The following is a 15,939-nucleotide window of genomic DNA, read 5'->3' on the forward strand; positions in this document are numbered from 1 at the left end:
TGTATTGGATGGATTCCAGTAGAGCAAATGTCTGCCACTGCAGAAAGTCTCTCAGACAGACTGGATATACCTTCTAAACCATTCTATACAATTTGCTAGTGTCAGCAAATTTCAATGCAAATATAGCATGTCTTTCTTGCTTAAAAGCCTTGAATAATGTTCACCTCCATCAGCAGCAGCTAGTAGGTGGTGAATCGCTTTTGTGGGTTGCAGCCACCATTTAACAGTGAAACAAGTGCTGTTCTGTAGAAATTTTATTTTGGTTTTGTTTCTTTTTCTCCACCACTGGCTTTCTAATTTGTGGTCTTTATGATGTCACAGCGTTGCAAGAAAAACAAAATCTTTGAAATCCTATGATAGGCAAAAAAGTTGAAAAAAAAAAAAACACACAAAACACCTGGGGGTCTGGGTGTAAACCTGAGCTCCTGAACTGAACACAGTTTGCTGTCTATGAATTGACCTCTCAGTGCTATTTCACGTAAGTTCCACTAACAGATCCATTGCTAGTTGCACCCAAGACACAGCTTTTCTTTCCTTTTCCCATCTCTGCCTTTGCTCATTCGAACCATTTCCCCGTATTACCAGCGCTCCCTTCTCTGTGCCTGGATTTATCATCATATAAGCCTCAGATTAGCTCCGAGGAGGGATAGGTGCTTGGAGGAGGGATGGATACCCTTCTTTGACCTTTCATAGCACGCACGGGTACCTGTTTCCAGGTTATAACACTATTATTGAGTCGCTCGTTTCTGGCAGGAGATTAAATCCTTTCGATACAGGCACTTCTATGTTTGCATCTCAAGCAGAAGAACAAACAGTCTGTGGAACAAACTAGGCATTCATTCAACGTCTACTCAAATAAACCAGATCAACCGTGCGGACAACAGACGTGCTACGCAGACTCCGGCCATCAGGGGGCGCTCACGCGGGAGACCCCCGTGCGCAGGCGCGCCGGGAGGTGGCCGCGGTGGCGGTGGAGGCTGAGGCCCGGGGAAGTGAATGGTTTTACCCAGAGGGCCGTGCGCCGCCTTTCTCCGCTGGCCCCGGCGCGCCCGGCAGCTCCTCCCCGGCCATGGCGTTCACTTTCGCGGCCTTCTGCTATATGCTGGCGCTGCTGCTCACCGCCGCGCTCATCTTCTTCGCCATCTGGCACGTGAGTAGCCGGGGCAGGTGGTGGGGAAGGAGGGCGAGCGGCGGCGCAGCCCCTTGCACTCCGGGCCCGCGGCTGAGCGGGGCCCCGGCGGCCGACGCGCGCGCCAGGACGTGGCCGGGCTGCAGGGGCCGTGGACGCGGGGCTGCGCGCTCCCGGGCCAGGGGTCCGGAGGGCCCGGCGTGCGGGATCCCGGTGTCCGCGCCGCCGCGTGCGGGCCCAGGCCGCTCTCCGCTATCCGCGAGCCGGGCTGGGCGGGGCGGACGGGCGGCGCCGTGTGTGCGCCGGGCTGCCCGCGTCCTCCGTCGGGGAGGATGCCCAGTGCGCACCGAGCGGCCACTCTTCGGCGTGAAGTTTTCCGAATTTTTATCCTCCAATTACAGTTTGCCTTTTAAGGCTTCCTCGGAGCACGGCCAAAATCAGACAGTTAGAAGCTACTTTAGCTGCATTTCCAACTCTGCTTTGCAGCACGACTTGATGGGCGCTTTTCTAGTAGAACGCTGTGGTTCGGATGCTGGTTCCTGGTGAACTTTGACGCAGCCTGGATTGATTACTAAGTTGGCCACATCTGCGAGTTTTCCCCTTAAGTCATACTTGGATCGCGGGAGCTTTTCAGGAGACAGCCTTCCAAGGCACCTCTGTGGTCAGGGCTGCTTGATTTAGTAGAGGGTGTTTTAATTTTATTTTGAAAAATCTTCTGAAACCTTCACCTCCTCATATCGTTGTAGGGTGGACGTACATTTTTACCGTGCCCGGCCCTGGTGACAGTTCTCTTTGAGATAGAAAATTAGGAGTTTCTCTACCGATTAGTACTGAGAGCTCTCTGGAGATCAGCAGTCCTCAAAAGTTGATCTCATTTGTTTCTACCCTTCCAATACCTTCTGGAATAATGGTTGAATGAAGGAGCGGGTTCAGCCTCATGTAAAATTTAAGTCAGGTTTCATCACCATCGTGTGCATGACTAAATGGCCAGCAGTAACATGTTGCAGAAGTCTCAGAAGTCGAGTGAAACCGCAGGTCCCTTTCCTTTTGCTAAGCCTATTTAGAGTCTGTTTGCTTGTGGAGTGGGGAATGCTGGTGTAGGCTGTTTACCGAGTCAGAAATAACTACTACTTCAAAACTCTCCTTAAAGGAACCAAATACTGTTGGAGCATCTTCTGCCCTTTGGTGGAAGAACAGTAGGATAATTTAGGAATGTGAGCTGACGCCACTGTGGCTTCTAATGAAGCTAAGTCTGGCTCCTTCCCATCTGTAGATGTGGCTTTAAGTCATTTGCTTTTTTTTTTTTTAAACAAATGTCCTCTGGGATGGTGGCGATTCATAGAAGAGAGTTGTGCTGGGCACTTTCCCCACATTTTCCACATTCTATGCTTTAGTTTAAGAAACGCCTGAACTGCGCTTTTAATAAATGGGTAATTTCGCCGGGCGGTGGTGGCGCACGCCTTTAATCCCAGCACTCGGGAGGCAGAGGCAGGCGGATCTCTGTGAGTTCGAGGCCAGCCTGGGCTACCAAGTGAGTTCCAGGAAAAGGCGCAAAGCTACACAGAGAAACCCTGTCTCGAAAAAACCAAAAAAAAAAAAAAATAAAAAAAAAAAATAAATGGGTAATTTCATTAGAAAGGAAGGTGTCTTAAGTGAAGTGGATAATTTTAAGTTCTGTTACAGACTTAAGAAAAAAAAAATTGTGCCACAAATCAGTGGAGAGCTAGATTTTAGGTTCAGGGATTCCTTAGTGCAGATAATTACTGTACTTTTTTGGAAATAATTTCAAGTTTATGTCTGGTGTACGTTACTCTATTAGAGATCCATTCAGCAATTTACCAAAAGATCCTTAGAAAACAACTGAAAGAAACTGTCTGATCAAAAAAAGTTAGTTTTGACAGGGATGACAGAGATGTCAAAACTCAGTAGCTCAGTTGATGAAGTCCTTGCCTAATATGCATCGAACCCTACACATCTCAGTTCTGCATAAATCCCACATGACCTGGGCAGGGTGCCGTATACCTGTGATCCCAGCGCTGGGAGGTGGTAGCAGCATGACCAGAAGTCCCCAATTCCTTCTTGGCTGCATTTGATGCTGAATTACATGAAGTCCTGCCTCCAGAAATGGTTTATGTTAATTTGCTATTACCTTGAGTTTTGCTAAATGCAAATAATCCTATTATTGCGGTTGTGGTCCTTGTCTTAAATTTCTGTTACTAAAGTAGATTGGGAATGTATCCCCAGATAATGTGATGTAGCTGACTGTTAATATTCACAACTGATCAAGCTTATTTCCTTCAAACTGCACATTTATGCTTTTAACATTTATTGTGTTAGAAATCATTGACAAAGGAAATCCCTTTTGTTGAGTTCTCTACATTTAAAATTTTTAGTCTAGTAGGTTTTTTTTCCTACTTTTTATGGCTCCCTTCCATTCAGTAATGTGTTGCACATTAATTAATATTTTAGACCCTGGGCCATAGTAATGCACACAATGAAAACTTTGCTGCCCTGAATATTACATTTAAAAAAAAATTTTTTTTTTTGAACTTGAGATGATTTTATTTTTGTAATCCTAGGACTTTAGAAGGGTGTTCTTTGAAAGTTACGTGAAAACCGGGAGTTTTATTGTGGCTTAGTATCATTCTCTGCTTCTCTTCTCCACTCTGTGTGAGTTGTAAACTTCTGTAAGGTTCATTTTCAGGCTAGTGAAAAGGTGACATGTAGATTCTCTTGCTGACTCCACACCTGGTTTGAGGCCCCATTTCTGCTGTTGATAAAATCTCCGGGGTTTTCCTGCAGGTCCCCAGCTGGCCCCGACGCTGGAGTTCTGGAGGCCCATGTAGCCTCTGCTTGAGCAGGAGGTCTCCACCCACCAGTCATCTGTTTTCTTAATTTTAGTTTTTTAAGTAATTATTTATTTTTCACATTTTAAAATGAAAATGGAATTATATCATTTCCCTCCATTTCTTTTTCTTCCTCCAGCTCCTCCCATGCCCCTCCTCCTCTCAAACATCTGGCTTCCTTGGATATTACATTTTAATATTTCAGTGATTTTTTTCCTCCTGTTCCTGTTGAGTTAGGGTTTTGATTACAGAAGGTTAGAGTGTTTTATACGTGTCTAGAGATTAAGAAAAACCTGTGCTCTTTTGAAACTAAGACCTCTAACTGAAAAGTGAGCACGGTGGAAGCTAGAAATACATAACCATTGATCACGGGATCACAAATGATAGCCAGTGGTCCCATACACAGCTCAAGACCAGAGAGGCAGCTACGACCCGTGGCACCAACAAAACAGCTCCGCCTGACACCCGAGTTAATGCCACAAAGTGGTCTGTATCCCCAGCTCTGATTCTTTGTGTAAGAATATCAAGACACTTAGGTTTAAAGCTGCGCTCTTTTAGAAGCGTGGGCAAAAATAGCCTTAGCAATGTGTGTGATTGGGAATAAATTGAATTGTTTGAGTCCATCCTGGAGTCCCAGAGCACTGTGCCGAGGGAGAGGGTTGCACAGATAATTAAAAATGGTCTTTCTCCCCGAGGCCCACATGGTCCACTGGGGCAGACACACCTGCATGCAAATACAGGATTCCAGAGTGAGAGATGCTGTACTAGCAGGGTCACAAAAGAAGAGGTACAGACAAGGATACAGTAACTCCTCCCCAGATAAGTCGGGGCACAGCTATGGAAGGAGGGGAACGGGAAGAGGGGTCTTCAGGCTGAGGAAGACTGCGTAAGTAGCTGTGTAGGCAGGGAAAGCTCATCGCATAGAGAAAACAACCTGACTGGAAGCGTGGGGGGAACTGAAATTTAAGGTCATGGTGGGCTCAGATCATTGTCGTCATAGTGACATGTTTTCAGGTCTTTAATTCTTGTGCTTTTTAGTACATTCAGTTTTGTGTAAATTGGTGCTGAAATGTTACACTTCTGTTTTATTCATTGATGTTCTGATGGTTGGGGCAGGCTTGTTGCTACTTTATATTAAAGTGAGTGGTCCTAACTGTTCTAATTTTATTTTAGATCATAGCATTTGATGAGCTGAAGACTGATTACAAGAATCCTATAGACCAGTGTAATACCCTGAATCCTGTAAGTTATGACGTAACATTTATCTTGAGACTTTAAAAACTTACTTGCTTTTAACTTGCTGTAACTGGAAATTGGCCAGTATTCTTGGTAGCATGCTATCTCTGAATGTCTCTGAAGCAGGCAGAATAAAAGTATTCTCTCTGTCACACTCAACTGTTGTTATTAATCTGCTGGTGAACTTGTCAGCTGCCATACTAACATTCTTCCAATCTGCTTTTTACATTGTCGGCCAAAGACAGTTGAAAAGGTCAAAAAGATAAAAAGAGTCAAAATTGCACTAAAGGTGTGTACTGCTTTTTATAAAAGTTGAATGTTTCGATGCCACATCATCTTGTGGGGAGGGCTAGGGCGTTTGTACCTGTATTGTTCCGCTCAGTGTGCTTGTTCATACGCCTGTCGAGGGTTATGATTTCATGAAACTCCATATTTTATGCAAATGTTTGCTTGCTGGCCCAGTCAAGTAGGGAAAGCTGTTAAATGCGTATGCATTTTTTATCTTATAGCCATAGGCACATCTATATTAAATTATTTAGCGCAGTGTTTGGAAGGTGGCCAATATAAATGACATTAGTCGTGTGGAAGTTATTCTCAGGCTGTGACTTGGACACATGGACTCCAGTGTGGGCTTAGCTGCGGGATCTAGTTTCATCTCTGGTTCTCTGTCTGGTAGAATAAATGGGTTCATGCAGTGGCTGTTTCAGCTCTGTGCTTGGATCACAGAATTTTGTTTGTGGCCTCAAGATGGCAGAATTTTGTAGCTGGCAGCTTGTATACAGATGTCTACGTGGTTATTCCTAATCTGTTGTATCAGCCTCAGATTTCTAAAACAGTCTCCTGGGACAGATTTATTGATAATGTGGCTTGTGGTGTTTTGGGTTGAGTCTAGATACATACTGGGCATCTGAAGGAAGATTCTTCTCTAGACTGTAGGTGGGATTTGGCCTCATTGGTCAGAAACTAAAGAGTTGCTTGTGTTAAGGCCACAGACAAACAGTAGAAAGCAGGGGTACCCCTCAAAGCTCCTTCAGGACAGTGAGGAGACCAGTGCAGTCGCGTTCCCAGGCTCTTACCTGGAAAGGCCAGTTTGCTACTCATTCTTGTTTTCCAGGTAAATGTGAATGGCGTAGGTCTCTAGTTTGTCCGTAGAGAACCTTTACAGTAAGGCTCCGGGTAGGTACAATCCCAGGTTTTAATTCACTGCCTCCTTTGCTTGTAGGAAGTCAAATGTGAGAGGATGCCTCTTTTGGTTGGAAAGTAACAGGTGTTACTTTCTAAGTAACTTAGAACATCTTTGCCTTGGTCGTTAAAACCAGTTGTCAGGAAGCTGGAATCTCTTTTGGTTTGTTAGTATTTTGTGTTCCTCGGCGGTTTATTATTTCAGATACTCAAATGATGAGGGTACTAGCTAGAATCGAATGCCCACTTCCTGGGTGTCAGGCCCTGCACAGGAGCATTTTCCCTGGAGATTTTCCTTCGGGTAGGTGAGTAGTTACTCTCAGGAGTAGGACAGTTGGTTGAGTTGCTTTATGAGGTCTGGGTGCTCTGACCAAGGCTAAGGTCAGAGGTTAAGGCAGAGACCACAGTTACAAGCTAGACAGCCTGATTTTTTGAAGCCCAAACTGTGTTTTCTTAATTTATTGTAGCTTTAAGAGGGACAGATTTCATCATAGAATATAGGTGTGGTTTCTGGCTTTTCTCAACGGAAAGAAATTCATACTGAGAAAAGACACGTGCTTGGACGCCTGCAGCTCCAGGAGGGCAAGGCCATTGTCCTAGTCCCGAGCTGCCTTTTGGATAGGGTGCCGAGAATTGGCTGAACAGCAGTGCATCTGACAGTTTTCCCTATTGAAATTTGTTTTGACAGTTCTGCCAAAGTATGGGGGAAGACAAGTAGTACATTAAAAATGTAAACTTAACAAGAGCATATATAGTTCCACATGTTTCAGTCCTATTCATTTCAGCCATGTTTGCATGAGGTATTGTTTTCTGGATACTAGTCTTAATATGAGCTTTGGGTGGAACATAGGATGAGTTTAGTGGTAATGGAATGATTGGAAAGCTCTGATTTTTGTGAGAAGTACATAATACACGTTTCTGGACATTTTTGAGGCGCGACAGTGCGGGCTGCTTCTTACTGGACTGGGTAGAGGCTGCAGGTCGAGTGCAGTGCTAGCACTCTCTCTGAGGATGCCTGAGAGCGACGGCCATGCGATGCCAGCCCCTCTCCGCTCACCTCAGTCTCAGTGTAGTTGACAGTAATTAACTTTGTTAGGTCTCAGTGGCTTCAGGGCTGAAGTAGTCTTGCCAGAGTTTAAAGCAGCATCCTGTCTTTTAAACTGGTATTGGGAAGCAGTTCCAGGGGCGCTGGTAGTTCATGCTTTTCTTGGTCTGTTCTTGGTGTGGGTTAGTGAGTTTCAGAGATGTCCTCCGGACATTAGCTTGTTTATAGTAATTTGACCTTAAATCAAGATATATAAAATGTTTGCATATGCATGCATGTGTGGAGCATATATTAGTTACTTATCATATTGCTTAAATATGCAGAAAATATCTGGTTAGTGACTTAGATTAGTTGGCTCTACTAGGATTTTATTTAAAATAATGTTCATTAAAAATCTGACTCGGGGTCTGGGTATCTAGCTCAGTGGAGTAGTGTTGCTCAGTATGTGTGGCCCTGGATTGAGTTCCAGCACTGGGGAAAGTTAGTTCACCATCTGGCTTTGAGCTGGAAAAAGTAATGTGGGAGTACTAAAGATGGGCTTGAGTATACAGGATGAGTTTACTATTACAGCCATGGCTTACCCAGGAAGGCCTGACTCGAACACTGTTTTAACCTGGTGTGAAACTAGTTGGTAACTTAGGCTTTGCAGCTGTGACCTAGGGGTTTGGGCTAGAATTGGCCTCAGATAGTTTTGATATTTTATTTAATAATTCATTAGATTAGACTGAACCATTTAGGATAAAAAAGGATTTAAAACATATCATTAAGTCTTGGTCATTTTATAAATTCATGTTGTTTGAATTAATTTTTCCTCATTACTCCTTATCAAAAGTCTTATTTTCTTTTTGAGGGCTGAGGTTCTACTGGTCTTCTGCCATGTAGCATTTTGTTGATAGGTAGGCCCAAGGGAACACAAAAGCTAACGGGAACTCTGGAACCTGGCAATTTCTTTGATGGTTAAGAATCGCGTCTTTTCCCTCCTACATTGCAGAAAGTGTGTCTCTTGCATTGTGTGCCTCAGTGTTCTCCCCAGCTGTGCTGAGATGTTGGCTGGTTGGCTTTCCATTGAACAACTTGTGGGAAAGTGATGTGACTTGCTAAATATTGTACCTGTAACATTCTTGGTTTTGTTAAAGGCTTAAAAACACTAACATAAACTTACAAATGGGAGTTTGTTTTATAGATTTTTTTAAGTCATGTTGCATGTGCTCAGATTATTTCATTTTTTGTATTTTTAATGCTGAATGATGGAAATAAAAGCATTCTACTTGATTCACAAGTAATTGAACAATCTGGGTGGTAATTGCAATTTAACTTGCTGCTCTAAGAATTTGAGTTTTAAATTTCTCATCTTACTGTTGAAGTGAAAGCTTCGTAGCCTTTGGCCAGTTTGCTTATAATCATACTTTTGGTAAAAAGTCAAATATGGAGATAGTACTCAGTAGCATCTTTGATTTCCAATTCTAAGAAAACAGTGGTTTTTAAGTGGAGACTTGGTTGCCACTTGCTTTCCAGATAAGCAGCGACAAGGCCCGCCCTGTGCTAGCTAACGGCTTCTGTTTTTTCTTCCAGCTTGTCCTTCCAGAGTACCTCATCCACGCTTTCTTCTGTGTCATGTTTCTTTGTGCAGCAGAGTGGCTCACACTGGGTCTCAATATGCCCCTTCTGGCATATCATATTTGGAGGTAATACTTAAATACACTTCAAATATTTCCGTAATTAAAGTTGAAATTTGCTGTGGTTGATCAGTCATCTCTGATACTGTATATCTACATGACAGTACAGTTCGCTGGTATCACTCAGCTCAGGACAGGTCATCTCTGATACTGTATGTCTACATGACGATACAGTTAGCTGGCATTGACTCAGCTCAGGACACTGCCCTCACAGTACTTGCTTCCCTAACCCTCAGAGGAGCTTCGACACAGCACACACAAGTCTGACGTGGGCAGTAAGTGAATTGTCATGCACATATGTCCGCATGAGCTCACACAGATGAAGATACAGCACTTCTGGCCCTCAGAAGACTTTCTGAGCTGAATCAAGTTGTCTCTCCCAGACCTTCAACCTTTATCAGCTGAGATTAGTTTTGCCCATTTTAAATGTCATATGAACCAAAATGTACAATATTTGTCTGTTTTATACTATAATTTTTCATTTCTTATTTTATAATTTTTAAAACATGAAAAGCAGATTGCATAAGCTTATATAGTTAATGCCTGACCTGAATAAGTGGTTTTTTTCCCCTTCCTCCCTGCAAGTTGAAAGTTTTGTTTTAAATGGGCATGTCAGAATCTCATATCTCTCACTTTTAGCAAATATGGTTAGGAATGTTGGTGTAAAGTGCTTTAATGGCTATAACTGAATGAAATTTTTCAGAAAAACTACTTGTGGTTTCTGGTAGAAAGAGAAGGGATGCAGAGCAAGTGTGGACAGTGTAACACTTGGAGACTCTGGGAAAAGGGCCCTGCTCCTTCTGGGAGTGTAAAATTGTGTTGAGATAAAAACTTAAAAGGAACACTGGGGGCCTAAAGAGGTGGTTCAGTATTAAGAACACCAGCTGTTCTTCCAGAAGACCTGGGTTCGGTTCCCATCACTACGTGGTGGCTCATAACTGTCATAACTCTAGTTCCAGAGGATCTGACACCCTCTTCTGGCTTCTGTGGGCACTGCACACACATGCACATGGTGCACATACAAATGTGCAGGCAAATCACTCATACCCATAAAATAAAAAGAAATCTTAGAAGAAGAAAGCAAACACTTAACTTTCTCTTTTGCAATCACTCCTGTTATTCTTGGGTTTCTGAAATCCAAGAGACCAGATGTAGCTCTCCATTCTTGTTATTTCGGGTCTATAGTTTTAAGATTTAGATGGTAAAAGTAAGGAATGGGGCCTGCACCCAAAAGTGTCTGGAGCGCCACTCCGTGTAGCCAGTGCTGGAAAAGAAAACCCCTCCCCACCTGTAATGACTGTGTTTATTTCAGGTATATGAGTAGACCAGTGATGAGTGGCCCTGGACTCTACGACCCGACGACCATCATGAACGCAGACATTCTGGCCTACTGTCAGAAGGAAGGATGGTGCAAACTAGCTTTTTACCTTCTAGCCTTTTTTTACTACCTATACGGGTAAGTTTGAAACCACAGAAAGTTAGTTCATAACTGTAACTCCATCTGTAACTCCAGTTTCAGGGGATTCAACGCCTTCATCTGGCCTCTGAGGATACTGTACACATGTGATGCACAAACAGACACACAGGCAAAACCCCCCAATACATAAAATAATGGAAATATTAAAAATGAGCTGTTTTAGGTTGAAATAATTAAGCATCTGTTAATTTACATTGATTATCTGTTAAGCTTCTACTCACATTTCTTTCTATGGCATATGAGTTTCCATTATAGACAAGGGCAAACGACGTGTTAGGTTGGTGTTAGGTTGAGAGGCTGTCGTGTACGCACCTGCAGACATTGTCTACATGAAGTACAGTGAGTAGGTTCTGTCTCCGGTTGTGACCTTCGCTTTACTGCTGCACCATCTCGAGCTATGGCCAGGTCCTGTATGGTGAAATTCCATCTATTTTCCAATTTCTTGCTGATTTTCACTTTAATTTTTTTGTTTTGAGATAAGATTGCTCAGTGTATCCCTGGCTGTCCTGGAACTCACTCTGGAGACAGGCTGGTCTCAAACTCAGAGATCCACCTGCCTCTGCCTCCCGAGTGCTGGAATAAAGGCGTGTGTTACCACACCCTGTGTTCTTAGATTTTTTTAGATGATGTCTAGATATTGCTGGAATGTAGTAGGCATTTAAAATATACTTGATGAAAGAGGAAACATGAATAAATAGTTGCATTGGAGATGCACAGTTGTAGGGAATACTCACTAGGACATGTTTTATTTTAAATTATTCATGTGTGCTCAGCTCCTAGCTTTGTTTGGGGATAAGAATGTGCATTCTGCACCATTCCCGGTGCCTCTCTCCTTCCTTCCTTCCTTCCTTCCTTCCTTCCTTCCTTCCTTCCTTCCTTCCTTTCTTTCTTTTTCTTTTCCTCTCTCTCTTTGTCTCTCTGTCTCTGTCTCCCTCCCTCCGTCTCCCTCCCTCCCTTCCTGCTTCCTTCCCTTCTTCCCTACTCCCTTCCTTCTTTTCTTTCTTTCTTTTTCTTTTTTTACTGTTTTTATTTATTTCCTAAGACTTACACGCACTATGTTTTCCCCTGTTCCCCTGGCTCCTCCCAGTACCTTTCTGTTGTCACTGTTGATGTAGAGTTGCCCTTGGCACTTTGTGAGCCTAAATCACACATTACTGCTCCTCGCCCCTGATTGTATACCTTTTTACTGTCCCCACCGTTCCCTTGCATGAAATGGGACCAGTAACAGCACCAGTCTCCCAAGAGTGCTTGGAGGGCTGAGTGAGGTCATACCTGTGGAGGAGTAACTGCTGCAGCCCTGAGCTAGCTCTCCAGAGATGCTCCTCCTGTGATGCTGCTCCAGACAGTGCTGTTTGGACTGCTTCTCTCTGCTCTGGTCCTCGTTGAGTGTTCAATCTCACTGTTCTGCTTGCTAAAATTGGAAAGGAAATAGGGGACAATAGGCAAAAGTCCATAAATGCAACTTAAAATCACACTCTGAACTTGCCAGTGGTCTTTTCCATGATGTTTGATGCCATGTATGAGCAGGCTGTATAAAGCAGACTCAGCTCTGTTGTGCTCTTGGTTTTTGTGATTAGGAGTGTTTGAATTAACAGCTTCTCTCTTCCTTTCAGCATGATCTATGTTTTGGTGAGCTCATAGAACAACACAGAAGAATCGGTCCAGTTAAGTGCATGCAAAACGCCACTAATGAAGGGATTCTATCAGCAAGGTCCTGTTTCCAAGAGTAGCCTATGGAATCTGATCAGTTACTTTAAAAAAATGACTCCTTATTTTTTAAATGTTTCCACATTTTTTGCTTGTGGAAAGACTGTTTTCATATGTTATACTTGGATAAAGACTTTAAATGGAATTGCGTATAAATTAATATAAAATGATTACCTCTGGTGTTGACAGGTGGAACTTGCACTCTTAAGGAACAGCCATAACCCTCCGAGTGATCGCATTCATTACTGACTGCCCGAGTCCATTGGGAGCTTTGTTTAGAGGGCTTGATGGGCTCGAACATAAATTAGCTGTAGATACGAGGTGCTTCTGGTGAACTGAAAATGTATATCTGACTTGTGGGAAACATGGTAGGTTTCCTCAGTTATCACTGTAGATGATTATGTATGGACACGACAGTAAGAAGAGTGGGATTTCTTTCCCTGTCGACTTGAATATTATCCCTATATACTGCATGAGAGAGGGAGTTCCCTCATTTCCATCAGAGTAATACACTTGCTTTAATTCTTAAGCATAAGTGATATAAACATATGCTGAATTACCTGTAAAGAATGCATTTAAAGCTATTTTAAATGTGTTTTTATTTGTAAGACATTATTTACTAAGAAATTGGTTATATTATGCTTACTGTTCTAATCCAGTGGTCAAGGTATTAAGAGTTTGCAAGTACTTTAGATTTTCAAAAGCGAACGGGAGAACTGTGTAACTACCCTGCTGTTCCTTCAGTGCAACACAATAAAACTCTGAAATGAAGATGCTTTTCGGTGCCTTGTTTTAAAGATTACAAACAGCCATTTCTCATCCTCACTCAGCCCATCATAATAAAAGACATAATGTGTCATTTTAAAAGTAAGTCATTATATCGTGTCTTTTCTTACCACACTTCTGGATCTAAAGACTGAAGAGTTTTGAATGGACAGCCATCACCGTTACTGTTTAGGAAGAGTCTTACCTGCTGCAGGCACACAGCACCACTGTTCTCTCACTGGTTCTCAAGATACTGGGGTGTGGGAAGTCTTGAATGTCTGACTTTCCATAAGCATTCTTAGAATGAAAGGGAAGGAAGTTGGAAGTACCGCAAGTAGTTTAGAAGTTTCTTCAGCAGTTGATCAAAGACTTTGTAGGGATTCCTTAAATATCAGGGCAGTGTGTAGATGTGTGCTGCTGTTTACTCCAAGGAGTTCTTGTGCTGTTCTGTGCTTTAGTGCAATAACTCTTCCCAGGCCTGGGGAGAGACGCTGCCATGGGGGGTGGAGTGGGGTGGGGGATGGGGGTGTTAGGTGGTAGGGTAGAGATGTGGAAGAAGGGCATGAAGAACCAGTATGGGGAGGGCCAGGCCGTTTACAAAGAAAGCCTCACAGACTAACCAGTCTGCAAGGCACCTGCTGGGGACCCCCTCCTCTCCAGTTTGTGCGGGAATTACTGAGTACTCCTGGACCCTGAGGACTCGTGCTTAGAGGATGGCACAGTCAGTCATTTTGTCTCTAAACTTTCTAATTACGTCACAGCTGCTCCACATTTTCCTTTCTTGTTCACAAGGACTATTGGCCATGAGAGACCTGGCTGAGGTTAAAATGCTGACAGACACTGCTTTATAACATTTAAGAAACTTCCTCTTCTTTCCGATCTTCTTTAGGATTAGTTGAGATTTTATTGGTTTTCTTCCAAAATCAGATACAGTTTCCAGCTGATTCTTCAGAGAGCAGTGAGGTTCACAATGTCACTCATTGACTTTAGCGTCCAGACGTGGTTGTGATCAGAAGGGTCAGTGCTCGGGTCCAGACTCACTTGCCTTTTCAGTGTTTTCCTTTTCAGTCGATTCTCACAAGGAGAAAGCAGAAGACAGATCCCACTGGCCATTTTCTTTGTTCTGATTTGTTCTGAAGGTTAATCTGTTGGGAATGGTGCTGGCCTCGCCTCTGTCATCCTGGGCTCAGCGGAGGCAGTTAGCGTAATTCGGAATCTTCTGCGGTTGATGTCAAATGCTCACGTTGTGCTTTCTTGTGATGCATTTCATCTCTAACCTGCCGAAGCCATTTCCCCGAGTTGCCCCTGTTATATTGCGTCTCGTAGAACCCTTAGACACATCTTCAGCAGCAGCTGTTTGTCGCTGTAGATTGCTCTGAGTTAGAACTTAGCCATGATTGTTGACTAGTGCTGCAGCATGCCAGAAGGCCCCTGGAGGTTGATTTTTAAAGGAAGAGTGATAGGAAATGACCTGATAAGCCGCTTTTAACGTGTATTTGAGTACTAGTAACTGAAGTTTCACTTACGAGACGAACTGTCTGGCCTTTCCTTCAGGTTTCTATGTTGAGTAACAATCTCACCTGGAACCAAAGGACGGGTCATTGGCAAGATGTGCCTCCTCTCAGGCTAGGAGCTGGCACGGAGCTCACCTCTGCCCCCCATATTGTGAAAATATATCTAATGCATAGAAAGGACATAAAGTTGTGTGTGCTTTTTTTTTTTTTTAATTATAGTTTCTAGATATTACTGGAGAATAACTAGTGGTTTCTGTGTATCTCTCTCCCTGCAGGGTAAGCTCTCATTGTAAGTATGACTATAAAACTTGATCCAGCTTGTTCAAATGGTCATTATTAAAAAGTATGTACGTCCAACCATTTGTCACTTAATATCCACAGGTGCACAGCTCAGTAATCACTTGCAAGTCAGAAATTTGCACAAGAAAAACCATTTTAGAGGGGAAGGAAACTTGCTGCGTTGCCCAGCCTTGTTCATGAGTGTTCGTTCACCCTTGCTGGAAGCTACTGATAACGGTAGTTCCGAGCGACTTGAAGCTCTTTTACCCAGAGAGCAGTTCAAGAGTATCTGATATTGGCAGTATAACCTAGGAGATGGTTCTGAACGCATCTTCCAGAGCGATGCCTAGAGAAAAAGATCTTCTGTCGCTGGATTTGTTGACTGGGCTTCTTAGAGCCTTTTACTGAGACTGAAATTCAGAAATCTCCAGCTAGTGTTTGAAAGAAGTGTCTTAACAGCTGCTTGCTCGTTTACTTTGGAAAGTAATATTAGCTGCAAGGCGGTGAGTCTGAGGTAGAGTGAGGGTTTTGCTCTGTGTTCATTTTCTTGATACACACTGTAGAGGACATGAGCATCTGGACATGCACAGCGGTATCTCCCAGATGTCAGTGTTACAATACAGTGCTGTTCTAAATACTTAAATTGGTTTGGTTATGCTTATGCATTCTGGGGAATGGGAGTTTCTTAAATGGATTGATGGCTGAGTAGATCCTAAAACTAAGAAAAACATGAAATCATGAAATGTAGTTAGCCATGTAGTTCATGGTTTGTTAAAACCTAAGCTGGATAGTGTTGTGCCACTGTCCAAAGAAAACTCTCCACGCAGCCCTCCCTTACTCCTTAGAGCTTGCTCATTTTGCTTTTGTATATTTAATAAAAAGCTGCTCAGATACTCCTTGTGTAGTTGGGGGGTAGTGGTTGAGTTCGTGTAATTTGGGTGCTGATTTCAAATGCAGCCAGCTTTGGTATGCACAAGACCAGGACCCTAGATTGTCTGCCTTTATGCCCCCAGTGCTTTTAGATAGATCGTATACTTTGGGCAGAGAAAATACTCTCCCGAGAATGTTGGCATTTGTACTTTT

At 43.2% G+C, this 15,939-nt stretch overlaps 1 protein-coding gene across 2 annotated transcripts; it reads left to right on the top strand.

Moving 5' to 3' along the window:
* Positions 1-956: 956 nt before the first annotated feature.
* Cnih1 (cornichon family AMPA receptor auxiliary protein 1) lies at positions 957-13,069 on the top strand. Of its 2 annotated transcripts, XM_052733430.1 has the most exons (6): positions 957-1,150; positions 5,149-5,217; positions 5,453-5,500; positions 9,011-9,123; positions 10,427-10,570; positions 12,205-13,069. In XM_052733430.1, exons 1-6 carry the CDS (start codon positions 1,070-1,072, stop codon positions 12,230-12,232), a joined length of 483 nt encoding a protein of 160 aa, XP_052589390.1. In that variant the 5' UTR covers positions 957-1,069; the 3' UTR covers positions 12,233-13,069. The 2 variants fall into 2 exon arrangements, with proteins under 2 accessions (XP_052589390.1, XP_052589391.1); XM_052733431.1 differs by lacking the exon at positions 5,453-5,500 and having other exon boundaries at positions 963-1,150.
* Positions 13,070-15,939: the final 2,870 nt, after the last annotated feature.

Source organism: Peromyscus californicus, unplaced genomic scaffold (assembly GCF_007827085.1).
Source record: "Peromyscus californicus insignis strain IS unplaced genomic scaffold, ASM782708v3 Scaffold_12__1_contigs__length_115047231, whole genome shotgun sequence".
In the NCBI taxonomy this organism is placed as follows: domain Eukaryota; kingdom Metazoa; phylum Chordata; class Mammalia; order Rodentia; family Cricetidae; genus Peromyscus; species Peromyscus californicus.

Coding starts and splice junctions, on each gene's coding strand:
- Cnih1 (XM_052733430.1), top strand. CDS start 1,070: ATGGCGTTCACTTTCGCGGCCTTCTGCTATATGCTGGCGCTGCTGCTC. Junction 5,501..9,010: donor GAGTCAAAATTGCACTAAAG/GTGTGTACTGCT, acceptor TTTTTCTTCCAG/CTTGTCCTTCCAGAGTACCT. Junction 10,571..12,204: donor TTTTTTTACTACCTATACGG/GTAAGTTTGAAA, acceptor TCTTCCTTTCAG/CATGATCTATGTTTTGGTGA.